Genomic DNA, 18924 nt, shown 5'->3' on the forward strand with positions numbered 1-18924 from the left:
TAGGAGAGGTTACTGATCGAGGTGTTAAGATTAAGAACAGAGGTAAAAAAGCCAACATAAGTGTACTTTACCTGAATGCTCGTAGTATTCGGAATAAGGTAAATGAGTTGATGGCGCAAATCATTGTGAATGACTATGATTTAGTGGCCATTACTGAAACATGGTTAAAGGATGGTCACGACTGGGACTTAAATATCCAAGGGTATCAAACTATTCGGAAGGACAGAGTGGATGGTAAGGGAGGTGGTGTAGCTCTATTATTTAAGGATGACATCCGGGCAACAGTAAGGGATGACATCGGTGCTATGGAGGATAAGGTTGAATCCATTTGGGTGGAAATCAGGAATAGTAAGGCGGAAAAGTCACTGATAGGAGTAATCTATTGGCCACCAAATAGTAACATTATGGTGGGGCAGGCAATAAACAAAGAAATAATTGATGCATGTAGAAATGGTACAGCAGTTATCATGGGGGATTTTAATCTACATGTCGATTGGTTTAACCAGGTCGGTCAAGGCAGCCTTGAGGAGGACTTTATAGAATGTATCCGCGATAGTTTCCTAGAACAGTATGTAATGGAACCTACGAGGGAACAAGCGGTCCTAGATCTGGTCCTGTGTAATGAGACAGGGTTGATTCAGAATCTCATAGTTAGGGATCCTCTTGGAAGGAGTGATCACAATATGGTGGAATTTAAAATACAGATGGAGGGTGAGAAGGTAAAATCAAGCACTAGTGTTTTGTGCTTAAACAAAGGAGATTACAATGGGATGAGAGAAGAACCAGCTAAGGTAGACTGGGAGCAAGGACTTTATGGTAAAACAGTTGAGGAACAGTGGAGAACCCTCCAAGTGATTTTTCACAGTGCTCAGCAAAAGTTTATACCAACAAAAAGGAAGGACGGTAGAAAGAGGGAAAATCGACTGTGGATATCTAAGGAAATAAGGGAGAGTATCAAATTGAAGGAAAAAGCATACAAAGTGGCAAAGATTAGTGGGAGACTAGAGGACTGGGAAATCTTTAGAGGGGCAACAGAAAGCTACTAAAAAAGCTATAAAGAAGAGTAAGATAGATTATGAGAGTAAACTTGCTCAGAATATAAAAAGAGATAGTAAAACTTTCTACAAATACATAAAACAAAAAAGAGTGGCTAAGGTAAATATTGGTCCTTTAGAGGATGAGAAGGGAGATTTAATAATGGGAGATGAGGAAATGGCTGAGGAACTGAACAGGTTTTTTGGGTCGGTCTTCACAGTGGAAGACGCAAATAACATGCCAGTGACTGATGGAAATGAGGCTATGACAGGTGAGGACCTTGAGAGGATTGTTATCACCAAGGAGGCAGTGATGGGCAAGCTAATGGGGCTAAAGGTAGACAAGTCTCCTGGACCTGATGGAATGCATCCCAGAGTGCTAAAAGAGATGGTTAGGAAAATTGCAAATGCACTAGTGATAATTTACCAAAATTCACTAGACTCTGGGGTGGTCCCGGCGGATTGGAAATTAGCAAACATGACACCACTGTTTAAACAAGGATGTAGGCAGAAAGCGGGTAATTATAGGCCAGTGAGCTTAACTTCGGTAGTAGGGAAGATGCTGGAATCTATCATCAAGGAAGAAATAGCGAGGCATCTGGATGGAAATTGTACCATTGGGCAGACGCAGCATGGGTTCATAAAGGGCAGGTCGTGCCTAACTAATTTAGTGGAATTTTTTGAGGACATTAACAGTGCGGTGGATAACGGGGAGCCAATGGATGTGGTATATCTGGATTTCCAGAAAGCCTTTGACAAGGTGCCACACAAAAGGTTGCTGCATAAGATAAAGATTCATGGCATTAAGGGGAAAGTAGTAGCATGGATAGAGGATTGGTTAATTAATAGAAAGCAAAGAGTGGGGATTAATGGGTGTTTCTCTGGTTGGCAATCAGTAGCCAGTGGTGTCCCTCAGGGATCAGTGTTGGGCCCACAACTGTTCACAAATTACATAGATGATTTGGAGTTGGGGACCAAGGGCAATGTGTCCAAGTTTGCAGACGACACTAAGAAAAGTGGTAAAGCAAAAAGTGCAGAGGATACTGGAAGTCTGCAGGGGGATTTGGATAGGCTAAGTGAATGGGCTAGGGTCTGGCAGATGGAATACAATGTTGACAAATGTGAGGTTATCCATTTTGGTAGGAATAACAGCAAAAGAGATTATTATTTAAATGATAAAATATTAAAACATGCTGCTGTGCAGAGAGACCTGTGTGTGCTAGTGCATGAGTTGCAAAAAGCTGGTTTACAGGTGCAACAGGTGATTAAGAAGGCAAATGGAATTTTGTCCTTCATTGCTAGAGGGATGGAGTTTAAGACTAGGGAGGTTATGCTGCTATTGTATAAGGTGTTAGTGAGGCCACGCCTGGAGTACTGTGTTCAGTTTTGGTCTCCTTACTTGAGAAAGGATGTACTGGCACTGGAGGGTGTGCAGAGGAGGTTCACTAGGTTAATCCCAGAGCTGAAGGGGTTGGATTACGAGGAGAGGTTGAGTAGACTGGGACTGTACTCGTTGGAATTTAGAAGGATGAGGGGAGATCTTATAGAAACATATAAGATTATGAAGGGAATGATAGGATAGATGCGGGCAGGTTGTTTCCACTGGCGGGTGAAAGCAGAACTAGGGGGCATAGCCGCAAAATAAGGGGAAGTAGATTTAGGACTGAGTTTAGGAGGAACTTCTTCACCCAAAGGGTTGTGAATCTATGGAATTCCTTGCCCAGTGAAGCAGTAGAGGCTCCTTCATTAAATGTTTTTAAGATAAAGATCGATAGTTTTTTTAAGAATAAATGTATTAAGGGTTATGATGTTTGGGCCGGAAAGTGGAGCTGAGTCCACAAAAGATCAGCCATGGTCACATTGAATGGTGGAGCAGGCTCGAGGGGCCAGATGGCCTACTCCTGCTCCTAGTTCTTATGTTCTTATGTTATGACAAAACTGTACGTGAATATGTTGCTAGAAAAAACAGAAGAGTATTTTGTAAAAGTGCTTCATGTAGTATGTATTCTCATAGGTGTCTAAAATAAAAGTGTATATTGACTGTGGTCTTTTCTATGTTTTATTTCATCATTCTATGATGCATCATGCATGTATATAACATTTCCCTAATTTTCATCCCCCCATAACTCGAAAACTATAAGGCATAGGAAATTTTTATTCACACCAGTGACTTTGACATGTGAGATAATCCAGTACAGCAATTTTAATCAAAATCTGAGGTGTAGTGGTTAAATTTTTTAAACATTTGTGGTGATCTGTCGTGGAACAACCCCATTGAAGAAGATAGCAGTGGTTACCCAGACCTCGTTGCTGGTTGCGAAGGGGCCCCCATAACAGTTCAAGCTTCAGGGCCCCAAAAATGTAGGTCCGCCACTGATTTTGATGTGTTATTATTGGTGCCTATTTTCAAATTATTTAACGATTCTAAATGTTTTTGCTAAAATGCTGACAGAAAGTAACGACTGGCCGTTTGCGATTCGCAGGTTTAGGAAGAGTGGAGGCACCTGTATGGTTACTGTAAATGCTCCTGATATGTGTGGGGACGTTCGCTTGCTCAGGGGGAGAGAGACTGTGGGAGAGAGATCGTGAAGAGATTGCGGAGGAGGGGAGATCAGGAGTGGTGGGGGGGGGGGGGGGGGGGCGGGGGGAGACCGCCAGATGAGGGGGGTGGAGGCGCTGCTCCGATCTGGGGGAAACATTGCAGGAGGAGAGATCACGAGGGAAGAGAGATCGTGAGAAGAGATGGCGGAGAATGGGAGCTGGTGGAAAGAGCCGGGTGATCATGTGGAGGCTGAGGGTGGGGGTGGGGTGGGGGCTGACCTGCTCCCTCTTCCTAAAACAGTGCTGGGAAAGTGCAGCCAGCGGGTTCTGCCTCCCGTGAGTGGGTAACGCAGTCTGCAAACATTAAGTTTAAATTAATAACAAAATGTGAGGCAGGCTGCCTCATTTAAGTATGATAATTCCGCAAAGTGGGTTACTTGGTTGCCCTGAAACTACCACGGTTAAAGTGAGCGGTTCAACTGGTAGAAGATTTGGAACGAGTTTCCCGTGTATTTCAAATTTAACCCCAGCTCTCCCAACAATCATGCAGTTAAAATGACCCCCTAAATTACTGGAGCCGTTTAACACAGATTCTGTGAACGTGTAGTGGTTTAGCAATAGCAGACTGCTGTTAATCTGACCAGTCGTTTAGCAATAACAGGCTGTGCTGTTAATCTGACCAGTACTTTAGCAATAGCAGGCTGTGCTGTTAATCTGACCAGTGGTTTAGCAATAGCAGACTGCGCTGTTAATCTGGCCAGTGGTTTAGCAATAGCAGGCTGTGCTGTTAATCTGACCAGTGGTTTAGCAATAGCAGGCTGCGCTGTTAATCTGACCAGTGGTTTAGCAATAGCAGACTGGGCTGCTAATCTGACCAGTGGTTTAGCAATAGCAGACTGCGCTGTTAATCTGACCAGTGGTTTAGCAACAGCAGACTGCGTTGTTAATCTGACCAGTGGTTTTGCAATAGCAGACTGCGCTGTTAATCTGACCAGTGGTTTAGCAACAGCAGACTGCGTTGTTAATCTGACCAGTGGTTTAGCAATAGCAGGCTGTGCTGTTAATCTGACCAGTGGTTTAGCAACAGCAGACTGCGTTGTTAATCTGACCAGTGGTTTAGCAATAGCAGACTGCGCTGTTAATCTGACCAGTGGTTTAGCAATAACAGGCTGCGCTGTTAATCTGACCAGTGGTTTAGCAACAGCAGACTGTGCTGTTAATCTGACCAGTGGTTTAGCAATAGCAGACTGTGCTGTTAATCTGACCAGTGGTTTAGCAGTAGCAGGCTGTGTTGTTAATCTGACCAGTGGTTTAGCAATAGCAGACTGTGCTGTTAATCTGACCAGTGGTTTAGCAATAGCAGACTGTGCTGTTAATCTGACCACTGGTTTAGCAATAGCAGACTGTTGTTAATCTGACCAGTGGTTTAGCAATAGCAGGCTGTGCTGTTAATCTGACCAGTGCTTTAGCAAAAGCAGACTGTGCTGTTAATCTGACCAGTGGTTTAGCAATAGCAGACTGTTGTTAATCTGACCAGTGGTTTAGCAACAGCAGACTGTGTTGTTAATCCGACCAGTGGTTTAGCAATAGCAGGCTGCAGTGTTAATCTGACCAGTGGTTTAGCAATAGCAGACTGCGCTGTTAATCTGACCAGTGGTTTAGCAACAGCAGACTGTTAATCTGACCAGTGGTTTAGCAATAGCAGGCTGTGCTGTTAATCTGACCAGTGGTTTAGCAATAGCAGACTGCGCTGTTAATCTGACCAGTGGTTTAGCAACAGCAGACTGTTGTTAATCTGACCAGTGGTTTAGCAATAGCAGGCTGTGCTGTTAATCTGACCAGTGGTTTAGCAACAGCAGACTGTGCTGTTAATCTGACCAGTGGTTTAGCAATAGCAGACTGTTGTTAATCTGACCAGTGGTTTAGCAATCGCAGGCTGTGCTGTTAATCTGACCAGTGGTTTAGCAACAGCAGACTGTGTTGTTAATCTGACCAGTGGTTTAGCAATAGCAGGCTGTGCTGTTAATCTGACCAGTGGTTTAGCAACAGCAGACTGTACTGTTAATCTGACCAGTGGTTTAGCAATAGCAGACTGCTGTTAATCTGACCAGCGGTTTAGCAACAGCAGACTGTGCTGTTAATCTGACCAGTGGTTTAGCAATAGCAGGCTGTGCTGTTAATCTGACCAGTGGTTTAGCAATAGCAGGCTGCTCTGTTATTCTGACCACTGGTTTAGCAATAGCAGGCTGTGCTGTTAATCTGACCAGTGGTTTAGCAATAGCAGACTGTGCTGTTAATCTGACCAGTGGTTTAGCAATAGCAGACTGCGCTGTTAATCTGACCAGTGGTTTAGCAATAGCAGGCTGCGGTGTCAATCGCTCTGCATATTCAGTTTTCTTTTAGACACAGGACAATTTGACGCTCACTTGGCCTTCTGCCTTTTTTGTTTCTCAGTAATGTGCTTGTAATTTTGCACAGGCACCAACGCATCAATATAACTGGGCTATCAAGTCAAAGTCCAGCTCCAAAGAACCAGTCAGGCTGCCCCACACTACTCTATATTTTTATATCGTGCGATAGAATTTCAAACTGGAATGAAGCAGATTTACAATTACTCGGGACAGTTAGTTGGGTCTCCTTGATTTTATGAACCTGGCCAGTATAAATGTGAATTGATTTCTTCTGAATATTGGCACAAAATGAGAGTGCCACTTGGGAGTCAGAAATGCTCAATCTCCCACTGCTTGGCGATGGAAGAGACTCGCCTCCGATGTGAATCTGGGTGGACGAAGTGCTTGGACATTCTATTGCCTCCTCCTGGAACTGGGTAATAATCGATCGTCAGGTTCTTTTTAATGTGGCCAGAAAGCGAGTGTAGCATTTACTATGATGCTCAGAGTGCCGGGTGGCCACCCGTTATTTCACTTCCTTTTAAACATAGATCAATGCAGCACTCCTGCTATCTTCAACAATCTCTTAACTGGGAAACGTGGATTTCACTGGTGAGGAAATGCAAAATCGCGGAATCATACAATGAAATAAATCTACAATGCAATGTTAAGGACTTGTTGTTAAGTAGAACTGGAAATGTTTAAACTGTCACCTTCAAGAGATGTTTAAGTGCCTGTGTAGCTCCCTACGGTATACAAGTTAGAAATCACAGAAAGGTATAAAACAAAGGTTGATTCCTCAAGTAAGGACACTCTTGATCTTTTGAAATCTGTACATCAATTATTGACCGTTTACAGATCCACTTTAATCCCCACTGAAACTCAGGTTCCAGATTATTGGTGATATCCTATTACCTGGCACAGATCACATTCCATATTGAATCAGGCGAGTTTAACTTGCTCTTAAAACAACGTATCATTTTCCTGTGATTGTGTCTAAGAACGTTATGCTGCTTTGAACATCTTAATTACACGACGTGCCTCTGTTTGTGAATTCCGGTGTTTCGATGTTAACATTAGTTAATATTAAACAGCAAAATCGCGGGCTGGTTCTAGAGCATCCACTCTTTTGATTGGTTCATTAAATTATACAGTAGACATGAAGCAAAGTTAATTTAATTGGCGTGTCAAAATCCGAATTATTTAAACAATTTGCAAAAGACTTATCACGTGTTTAAAATATTAGTTTGGGGGTCTATAAAGTGTACTGTAATCATCGTTAGGTGGCGCTCTAATCCACACAGTTGCACCTGAAATGCTGATGATTCTGCTCCGACCGTGTTCAAATGGGAGGAAACATTTATTTTGATTTTGTAAATTTTTCCAACACATTTTAAATAAGCACATGTCCAATTCGATTTTTTTAAAATGTTGCATTGTTAGAAAACACGAGTCACTCTCCGTGCCTATTTGTTTGTACAAGTATGAACAATAGTTTATTTTTGCTGTGAGTTTTGTAACTTTCATATATTAACATCAGTTGCTGTCTCCTAAAAGAAGACACAAACATTTCATGTGTACTATTCGAACCAGAAACAAGTTACATTATCTCTCAGTTAGAGAGGAGCACAGGTGGAAGGATTCTATATTATAAAACGATGAATTCTGAGAGTTTCATCGTCCCATTAAATATAACACAGAACTCCAAAACCAAAGTTCAATTTGTATATGTTTGAATGATACTTTGAACTACGAATAAGATCCATAATAGTTAAATTGTTATTAAAAACGACCGTATAAATCATATAAACCAGGTAAATAATGATAAACACCACCTTGCACATTTGAAAACGTTTAAACAGGTGTTTATTTCTAAACAATGTACTCTTTCACAATGCAACATTCTAATAAGGCATGAAACTGAACATTGTTTAATCGTGCCAATGTCCGGATTCTGGGGAATGTTTATAGCCATGGTGGGTCGTGTGTTTGTTTTTATTAAATTATCTGTTCCAAGCAGCGACAGGCAGTGTGGATTTTGTTCTTACTTTATAAATTGTCACGCTACACTGTATGAGAATCAATAGGGGATATAACTTAATATATCACAAGCAAACTCTCTGGGCTACTTAGGAAGTAATACTAATTTACGGTGTCGCTCAAAGCAACAAATCCCCATTGAAAAGAAACGATTGTCATGGTTTTAATCTGAGGTCGGACGCCAAGGAACAGGAACCTCAAGATTGCCTGATTGTCAATTTATATTTTACAATGCTCGCTGACAACCAGCGTGGCAGAGGCTGAGGTCGTGGTAACCAGGGCAAGTGTTAATGCTAACGGTGAAGGTTGTTGTCAACAATCGGGTGCTGTTTACCAACAATTGGTGTACATGTACAATGCCGCCGTGCTTTGGGGTTTGAGTCATTTGTTTTGTGTTTAAACACTTTGTTTAGGCATCGTGTTAAACGAGTTGGGCGAGTTAGGGTGTTACTGATGGCTGGCTGCTCTATCCAATGGAATAGATCCACCCAGTGCGTAATCGCGCAATTAGAGACTTAACCAAGAGCTTGCTGAGCCGCAGCCACAGTCTGGCCGGCTCCCTCCAGCACACAGCCATGTCTACATAGATCCCTCCAACAAACACACACTCTCGCACGCATCCCACCCGCCGCCCACCGTCACATCCCCCAGCTCCCCGGGCCATGACAGCAGTATTCGATCGCAAGCTGACCAACATCCGGACAGATCTGCAGGGCACTTTCCAGCACAGCATGCACCATCCGTCGCAGGAATCACCGACTCTCCCTGAGTCCACGGCCACCGACACGGGTTACTACAGCGGGCCCCACCACGGCTACTGCTCACCGTCATCTTACGGGAAGGTTCTGAACCCCTACCAGTACCAGTACCACGGAGGCAACGGCTCTGCCGCCAATTACCCCGCCAAAGCTTACCACGAGTACAATTACCCGGGCCATTACCACCAATACGGGGCGTACAGCAGAGCTCAGGCACCGTGCACCCAGCCAGGTAAGGAGCCATTTGCCAACAACTTGCCCAGAAATCCCTCTTTCTATTAGCTTTCTTTAAATCTTGTAAAATGTTTTGTATAAATGTTAGGAGGAAGAAAGGCAAGCATGGCTCTGTACAATTTCCTGGCGTTGGAAAAGGCTCTAAAATGTTGCCCATTTATTGATCAATTCTGAATGAATCGCCCTTTCCCCATCCCCCCCCCCCCGCCCTGCCTCCCCCCATCGCACTGGGGAAGTGAAAATGTCGCTTCTTCCATCGAACGGCGGAGTTCGCTTTCTCCTGCCGCGTGCATATGATCGTACAAAATATGGATGGAAATAAAATTACAACTTGTGACTACTATACTGGAAGGAGGGCTCGACTACCGATTCATGTGCGAGAGAGTGAGGGAGGGAGAGAGGGAGGGAGGGAGAGAGAAACTGAGTGAAGGAGAGAAGGGTGAGACGGAGTGAAGGAGAGAGGGGGAGTGAGGGAGAGAGAGGGAGAGAGGGAATGAGGGGAGATCTCCCGCGTGAAGTCTCAGCCCCGGGGATTCGGTGTCAGATCCAGAACCACCTCTATCCATCCAGCCCTATTGCAAAATACGCCCTTTACCCCGCGCTCCCTCAGTTATTATTGAATCGCAGCGGTGAGCGCGTTTCGACCGGGTGTTGCAAACTAAAGTGTGGCTTTTTCGATTTCAGAGAAAGAGTTGGCCGAGCCCGAGGTCCGGATGGTAAACGGCAAACCAAAAAAGGTTCGCAAGCCGCGGACCATCTACTCGAGCTTCCAGCTGGCAGCTTTACAGAGGCGCTTCCAGAAAACCCAGTACCTGGCGCTGCCCGAGAGAGCCGAGCTGGCGGCGTCAATGGGGCTCACTCAGACCCAGGTAAGGTCAGCCAGCCCCGGGAGCGGTACGGAGGGGGGCGTCGGCAATGTCCAACTGCTCCACACACAGCAGGGCAACATCCACAAGAGGAGCCAACACAAACTGGCTCAGTTGGAGCCGCTTCTCATGGCCGTTTGGTATCATTTCCCAGCTAGTGTGTGCAATCTGTGAGAATAATCGTGGGAAAACATGGCCGAATGGATCTGGCCAAATACAAATTAAAAAAGCGTCCGCAAAACAAATTCACCCTCCTCCATAGATCTGGGACTGCTTGGTCACCCGCGCCTCACTAATGCCCCAGACGCACAAACACATTATACACATGGTGTAAATAAATGAATACTGTGTATAATTCACACTTCCGTGGTTATTTCAGTACACCATCCAGATCTCCTCCGCCTCCATTGCTGTGATTTGGGGCTTGGCAATTCTGCACTGTCTTTGCAGCTCGGCTGACGACGGGAAACTATTTTATTTTATTTGTATTAAATAGAATGTTATTTCCCATGAACGTAACTGGTAATTTCAGCGGTGGGCGAGTGTGCTTTGGTAATCATATTACAAACTTTAAGCGTGGTATTTAATTAAGAATAACTCCTGGAGAACCCAAGTTAAATATTTAGCAGGTTTGGTAACGAAATGTCTCTCAAGAGTGTCCCCTGTGGGTTTTTTTTAAGAGACCTTTCGGAGCTTGGAGAATGTGTACACGGGGAAGCTGCAGTGTGTTTTACTTATTTATCTTATTACTTAAAATTCTTAAAAATTTAAATTCCTGTCGTGAATTCAGAGCTCATTAATTATCTGGATATTCTGGTGACTAATGGCTGAGAACAGACCGGGCAAGTTTCAAACATGGATTTCCAAACGAAATGTTAGAGTAACATTTTTGTGTGTGTGTTGGGAGAATGGAGGTGGTCGTCAGTGCTCCAAGGGATATACATTGGGTTATTGTTTTGCTATGAAACTTCCAAACTTCTTTCGGTGTTTTGTTACAACGCGGATCGACTAATAAAAATACAGGAGGTGGACGCGCGCGACGTAGTCGATATTGTACTTCATAATAACACGCACGGTTAGAGTCCAACTCTGTTATGTTGTTTTAGTTAATGCTGTTGTGTGAGTTTTATTTTTCGAAATGAATGATCGCCATTTATTTTGGCAGGTTAAAATCTGGTTCCAGAACCGAAGATCGAAGATTAAGAAAATCATAAAGAATGGAGAGATCCCTCCAGAGCACAGCCCCAGTTCCAGTGACCCCATGGCGTGCAATTCTCCCCAGTCCCCTGCCGTCTGGGACACTCACGGCTCCTCAAGGGTTGTCCACGCTCATCAAACACCCAGCCACAACCCCTCCACCGCAGGCTACCTGGAGAACGCCACTTCCTGGTATTCCAACCCCAGTTCCATTAATTCTCACCTGCAATCTACAAGCTCACTACATCATCCACTAGCTTTGGGATCCGGGACTATTTATTAATCACATTCCATAGTGGATTGATTGGGAGCGATCAGCCGTGGACTTATGCAATTAAATGCACGTTTTGTTCAGACTGAAGCAAGAGAAGCCAAATGATCTGACTGTACGTTCGGTGCATGCCATGTCACGTTCCACATTTCAAAGAGGAAAATGGGCTATTTTTCCAAAGGACGCCAGGATGAACATGGACACTGTGAAAGGTGCCTTTCCCTCAGCGGCTAACCCGCCAATCTATGGGCCTCTTCAGTAACATATATCACTGTACATATGTGTAGATAGTTGAATTGAACTGTATATTCTGTTTAAATAAAGTTATTGACACTTCGGAAAATATTGTTGTATTTTATTTCTTATATTTAGCGAGGTTAATAAGTTGGACTTTGTAATAATCCTATCCGTAGCTATAAAATCCATATTCAGTTGTCATTGTTATGGCAACTCCGGCAATGGAGCAAGAGGAGGTTACCGCAAACCACTGTTAGTTTTTCTTTGTTTTGCATTAGCAGCATTTCTGGGGGGGGGGGGGGGGGGGTTAAGGTGCCTCTTACTTTTATGGCTGTAACACTCAAATCGCTTCATGTGCATTTTCAAAATGCTCACCCAGACGCGGAGCACAGGGCAGACCATATAAATTGCAGCATGCGGAGCCAAGAGATTCGAATTGCTAATTAGATTCTGTTTTTAAAAAAATGTCCTTGGTCCCTATATTTACAGCTGAGAATAAAAACAGTGATTCCGACAGGCTTCACTGGGTTTTGCTTTAGGTGACATTTTTGAAAAGAGGCTTCATTCTTTATTCATTTGATTTACGCAGCCTAAAATGAACAAAATAATGATTAGATCCAAACCTGATTTAACATTTGTGCTTCGACCCCAACTATCCTACATTGAGATTCATAGCAAAAATGTGGACGGGACAAATGATGTCTTCAGGAACACATACGCGTGCTATTAGAATAGAACATTACATCAAATCGCGTCGGCATGAAGCAACATCGGCGTTTGGATTTTGTGTTTAAGATTAAAGTTTATTTTCAAGGTTAGCGTGCATTTTTGAAAATTATTTTTTCGCTTTAGTAAGAGATGCAGACCGATGTTCTGGAGATGTACATAGGCATTGCAATCATTGCAATCCTTTCGTGAGAAGTATTACTCATTTTCTAAACCATTTTATGGGTCCGCCAAAATTGGATGAATTGGACTCTTGTTAAGAATGGACTGTTCTAAGGAGAATGGATTGAACAGTAGCTGGCTTCCCCATCCTACTGTAATCATCATCGCTGCACGGCCTTCATCCCAACAGTGCTGTTATTTGTTCTAACAAGTGTATCTAACGTGCCGCATGTTGGCAGAAATTAATAACAAGAATCCCTGGATCCATTTTCAAGAATCAATTGATCTCAAACTCCTCCGAGTTTCGACATATAAATGTGGAGTTTCCTGTAAATAACAGTGGCAGACTTGTCAACTGCTTGGTTATAAATGCAATCAAAACATATTGAAATAGTGAATCCTCCGTTTCAAATGACAATGCTCTTAAAACCAATTTGTTAAATGGACATATTTCATAGTTTATGGAATCACAGCTTCTATTTTTAAAGGCTCCGAGTACTTAGACCAGTTGTGAGAAATATTATGTTGAATTTCGGTTTATATAACGACTCATGGGCCGATTATTGAATCGCAGTAACAACGGTGGACGGCACAGCGAGTAGAGATGGTGGGAGCTGATGTTGTAACGTTCACCGCCGCTGGCTGAGCAAACCCACCAAGGGCCTGACAATTAACAGCGGGACACAGTCCAACAGGGAGGCCACACATATTCCTTGCGCACGGGAAGCGGTGCCTCCTTCCTGTGAGCAAGAACAGGGGGAGCTCGCTCAATCGATCCAGCAGGAAGGATACAAAGAGCGCGCGAGGCTGTTCATTTTCAATCGCTGATCGACACCCGGGCATCTGGGGACTTCCGCGATATTGCGCGATTATCCATGTATTTTTTTGGTGTGGTTTGAAAATGGCGCAGCCTTAATCCAAGATCGAGTGAGTCGGCATTAAATGCAGTCTCACGGGTGTACTGCATAACCCTGGCTTCAGGGATCATATTTATCGGTGGATATTTATTGAATTCCATCATTAAACCTCGCATAAGCATCAGCGTGTGCGGGCGGATAAACACATAAAAATGTGTCCGAATAACATCAGAACTAGCTGGCTTTATATTCACAGGATGGATTTTCACTGTATCAATGGAAAGTAGGAGCAATCTTGAAACTGGGCTGGGCCCTGACTGAATTTATCTCCAGACATATAATTAAGTTAGTCAAAGTTTGTGAATGCTGTAATGCAGGGAGGGTGTAAACGCACTGCCGTACAGGAAGAATTTGAAAAGCCGGCCTTCGGGCATTTGAGCGAGGGCCTGGGGTGGGCTCCGGGCGGCTGCGAGTGTTTGAGAGCTGGGTTGTGTTGGAGTTTCTGGGAGCTGAACTCTGTGGGAGTCTGGCTCGCAGACTTCCCGCAGACTCTGTCTCTTTGTGTTCCCCACAATTAGCAGCTTTGAATGGCAGAGAGAAGCCGAGAGGGCGGCAGCTGAGATCAGAGAGAAGCACATTCCTGTGGGTGCAGGCCGGCTCCAGAGCTGCACTGCTCCCGGCTACCGCCCAGTCAACACACATACTGCAGGAACGAAAATCCTAAAATAATACATATACTACCGTCTCGCATCCAGAAAATAACATGCACTTACATATGCACACACTGACAGACATGTATGTAGGCATAGTTACAGAGCGGCACTAGAAATGCGAACACAAATGCATGTAAATATATATAAACATTTATTTATATTCGCACACACATTTGGACATATGCACATACACTCACGGGTAGGCACCTGTACAAGCGAGAGAGACATCTACAAAAGCATATGTGCAAGACCATGTCGGTTACAGATTTTCAAGACCTATAATCTGCTTACAAACGTGCAAATAAATGTATTATTTATGTACGTTTTAGGTTTATTCCAGTCGTCGACACGTGAACAGGTTAACGTTAACCTTATCCTCTAAGAATGCTCCTGAGATTAGTTGTGTCCAATTTAATTGGATAGGCGAAAATTTGGCACGGCTGCCTCGTACTTTCACTTTGCCTGCTTGAAAAGAAACTGCAGGATTTGAAGTCACGTCTGAAATGGTACGGTATTCGGGAAAAGCTTCATAGAATGAAGTGATGAAGTGATTCTATCCGTCTCGCAATCGAAGCATTAAAAACTGTCACATCAGAACCTCTTTTAATTGTTAAGCTGCATGTCTAAGGACAAGGCCGGTTAGCTGTAATTTGACACAATAGGGCAACAACAACACTCAAAGACAACTCTATGTGACTGTAAGATTTAAATGTTGAACGATTACAGCATTTTGCACATCTTGCAGTAGGAAACACAATTCTGTCCAATTATTTTCGCTATGCATAATGCACAATCCGCTCTGTGTCAAGTTTAGCAACTCAATTGTTTTGGGGGGAGGTGTTGGGACCGCGGGGGGGGGGGGGGGGAGGTGGAGACATGCCTTTACATGGTGTATGTGACTTTTCAAACATGCTCCACAGCATTGATAGAATGGCTGTCTAAAGTATATTGGAAACTGGGATGTGTGGGACCAGCGAATCACGTGTTGGTGGCGTAAGCGATAGTACCTTATCTACAGGGTTTAAAAAAAAATCAAGCTTCTCTTTAAAAAATGTACTCAAAGTGCTTTCAGGCTCAAATAACAGTTAACGTGGTTATTAATATCTGAAGCTAATAAAATAATAATCGTTGTGTAGATCCTTGCGGTTCCTATTAGCGAGTAACAAGCTGAATATGGCGGAGGGGATGTGTCATTTTGTTAAAACGTGGTAACCAGCGCAATCAGATGGCAGATGGAAGAAACATTACAGTTCTCTGGCCATGTTTAAAGTTCATTTTCTTTGCTTGGATTTTTTCTAGTCTCTCAGTTCATTTCTATTTTTATTTTCGATTCGTCCGATTTCCCTCTCAATACTGTGTTCATGAATGTTTGATTTTCCTGGTAATGTTTTGCACTTCAAATGTTGCTTGTTTTTGAATGCAACTTTCTGGGTATGTGAGTTAACTCGGTGACAAGTGTTTCTGAAAGTGGGACAAAATAATACCTTCAGCTTTCATAAATGGGATTGAAAACATTGACGAGCGGCACAGTGGTTAGCACTGCTGCCTCACCGAGCCAGGGACCCGCGTTCGGTTCCAACCTTGGGGAGAGTGTGTGGATTTTGCACTTTCTCTCCGGGTGTGTGTGGGATTCCTTCCACAGTCCAGACATGTGCAGGTTAGGTAACAGGGATAGGGTGGGGAATGGGCCTAGGTAGGATGCTCTTTCGATGGGCTGAATGGTCTCCTTCTGCACTGCGGATGACTATGGATAGTAGCTGTTGGCTAAAACAGTGTGGTCGTATTGTCTCTGTGCAGTGGGGAGGCCAAAGGCGGAAGATGAAGCCAGTAGCAGATCTCCAACGTAGGAAACATTCTGACTCCAGACCAGTTCCAAGGTAATAATATACTCTCGTACTCCCAATACATTAGACATGGGCTGAATGCTGAGAATAATTGATGCTTCTATTTTGACAAACGGCGCCCCATCTTTCCACAAGGCTCGTGAAAGATGCCGCCTTCAAACACCAGTTTTCAGAGCTGACCCAAGACGTGTGAAATCAGCAAATTGCCCAAAGTTTAGTTTGCAACCTTTACTAATATCCAATAAATCCGTGATTTCAACATCTTTATTACAAACTTAACCACAGATTGTAAATATATATATATATACCGCCTGATATGTGAGCTGCAGCCACAAAACGATACATTTTCTTCCAATCATTAATTGAAGCAAATATAATGGCCAGAAGACACACTGCCCGCTTCCTGGCACTATTCCATACCGTTAACTCACTCGCCTGTCTCTCCAGCTCGATGTTTTCCATTCGTCCTTTTGGCTCCCATTTCTTTCTTTCTGCTGCAATTTCACCCGCTAAGAACCTTCAGAATGAAACATTGTGAGTTTTCCACTCAGCAGCCATCTGCTCAGCACAAATAATGGCGAAATTAGCCTAACTGGACAGTTGCAGCGATGTAATAACGCGCAGTAATTATCCCCCAGTCTGGATTAAGATGTTATTATTATAATCCGGACATTTACAATTGCCGTAATTTGCAAAGATGCGCCAGTTCTTGATTACAGCCGTTTTATCAACCGAGCCGTCACCAAACACTGACAGTAATAACAGCTCATTTTGCTGGCAATATAAGAGGTGGCGGGTGTGCAAACAATTTCACACCTGGATATGCTCACTCAACCGGAGGAGCTCACGCTTCTGCCCGGTTATATAGTAAAACGATTTGACTATTCACCGTTGGCAGTGTTTTCTATTGGAAAGGTGTGAACTTGGAAAGGATCTGTCAGGTATGTTTGAAACGCGCTGTGTATACATATAGATACAATTTTATATAAACTATATGTATATATACACAAATTGTCTATACATAGACATTTTAAGACACGCCGTCTATGGAGAGGAGAAAGTTTATGCATGAGTACAAGCGAAAGTGTTCTGTAAAATCGTGACTGATTTGATGGTGATCACTCTTGGGTGCATCTTTGCTATGGACCATCGCAGAGGCACTGGTCGTTTTGATGGGCGGGGTGGAGTAGATGATTCTCAAACAGAAGGCGCTCAGAACAGAATGTTTTCTAAAATACCTATCCCCTTATGTTCTGTTTTGTTTGTTGCGCTTCACTCAATAAATTACAACCAACACTGGGAATAGAATCGCAGTATTTCGGAGGCCCAGCATCTATCTATCTGTCTATCTAAATTCTGGGATATTCTGGTAACATGACATCGTAGATCATATATAATCATTCACACGTTTCAAAGGAGTTTTCTGACTGGTGCTTTTGTGAACGGCGTTTCTGTTTTTTAACATAGTGTATAATAGATGCATTGGAATGTACAATGGATGTTATTACCATATAAACTGTTGTAAACCATGTCTAAGATCACAACATTTCCAACATTATTTGTTTCTAAGCTTGACCAAATCTTGTTTGATGTTGTCTGGGGGTCGGCGCTTCGTTGCCCAGCTATGGTGTCAGAGCAACTAACTATAAGTCATGGTAAAATGAAAATGTGTTTCTGATTACAATAACATCTTATTCCCAAGAAGACAGAGCTGCTAAAGGGTAAGCCAAATTTTGCACTTGAACTCACTGTCTCCCGATCTGGACACGTTAACTCGCTTGGTGGGCCGACCTGACACAACCCTTACTCGGTATGTGCACTAGCAGTGAAGGTTGCAAGAAATGTTGATGCAATTGTGAGTGTGTGTGTGAATATCTTTAATATTTAGCTCTGAAAGGATTTAAGTTCTGACCTCTGGCTGGACCCAAAGGGACGACGTCAGACACAGTTATTCACTTGGCTCCGGTTGATTTTTCCACATCAGTGGGCGGAGGGTGAGGAGGAAGTGCAGCTTCGGTCCCGAAAGAAATATTGGCGAAAGAACTAGAACCATGACAGATTGTTTTTTAAAATATATAAAACACACAAGATAGGGGTGGATGTGAAAAATGCGGAGCGATAGGCTGACTCCGTAAAACCAGCAGACACCAGCTAACAGGGCGAACAGACAGCGACGCACTTACCCCCCACAAAACCCGATTCACTCCCAAACTCCACCATCCCTCCCAAACCCTCAGCCCCTCCCAAACCCCCATCCCCTCCCCAAACGCCCATCCCCTCCTCAAACCACCAGCCCTTCCCTAACCCCCATCCCCTCCCCAAACCCGCATCCCGTCCCAAACCTTCCATCCCCTCCCCAAACCCCCACCCCCTCCCCAAAACCCCATCCCCATCCCCTCCCCAAACCCACATCCCTTCCCAATCCCCCCATCCCCTCCCAAAAACCCATCACATCCCCAAACATCCATCCCCTCCCCAACCCCCCCACAAACCCCCATCCCCTCCCCAAACCCCCATCCCCTCCCCAAACCCCATCCCCAACCCACACCCCCCACCCCCTCCCCAAACTCCCCATCCCCTCCCCAAACCCCCATCCCCTCCCCAAACCCCCATCCCTCCCCAAACCCCCATTCCCCTCCCAAAACCCCCAACCCCTCCCCAAACCCCCATTCCCTCCTCAAACCACCCATCCCATCAGCAAATCCCCATTCCCTCCCCAAACCCCCAGCCCTTCCCAAACCCCCGTCCCCTCCCCAAAACCCCACCCCTTCCCAAACCCCCATTCCCCTCCCCAAACCCCCAGCCCTTCCAAAACCCCATCCCCTCCCCAAACCCCCACCCCCTCCCCAAACCCCCATCCCCTCCCGGACCCCCATTCCCTCCCGAAAGCCCCCAATCCCTCCCCAAACCCCCATCCCCTCCCCATCCCTTTCCCAAACCACCATCCCCTCCCCAAACCCACATTCCCTCCACAAACCCCGAACCCCTCCCAAACCCCATTCCCTCCACAAACACCCCATCCACTCCCAAAACCCCATCCCCTCCCAAAACCCC

At 44.4% G+C, this 18924-nt stretch overlaps 1 protein-coding gene and 1 long non-coding RNA gene across 3 annotated transcripts in view; both read left to right on the forward strand.

Annotated features, from left to right (window-relative positions):
* Window positions 1-8525: 8525 nt before the first annotated feature.
* On the forward strand, window positions 8526-11674 carry dlx5a (distal-less homeobox 5a). Its single transcript, XM_072509057.1, has 3 exons — window positions 8526-8995; window positions 9682-9866; window positions 11029-11674. Exons 1-3 carry the CDS (start codon window positions 8668-8670, stop codon window positions 11341-11343), a joined length of 828 nt encoding a protein of 275 aa, XP_072365158.1. The 5' UTR covers window positions 8526-8667; the 3' UTR covers window positions 11344-11674.
* A 4924-nt stretch (window positions 11675-16598) lies between these two features.
* LOC140425135 (uncharacterized) overlaps window positions 16599-18924 on the forward strand; it is a 40968-nt gene continuing 38642 nt past the window's right edge. The window contains exon 1 of one of the 2 annotated variants that reach the window (XR_011947770.1): window positions 16599-16811. This is a non-coding gene — a long non-coding RNA (uncharacterized lncRNA). The remainder of the gene's footprint in view (window positions 16812-18924) is intronic. The other variant, XR_011947771.1, reaches the window with a different exon arrangement.

This window comes from Scyliorhinus torazame, chromosome 6, assembly GCF_047496885.1.
Source record: "Scyliorhinus torazame isolate Kashiwa2021f chromosome 6, sScyTor2.1, whole genome shotgun sequence".
Classification (NCBI taxonomy): Eukaryota; Metazoa; Chordata; class Chondrichthyes; order Carcharhiniformes; family Scyliorhinidae; genus Scyliorhinus; species Scyliorhinus torazame.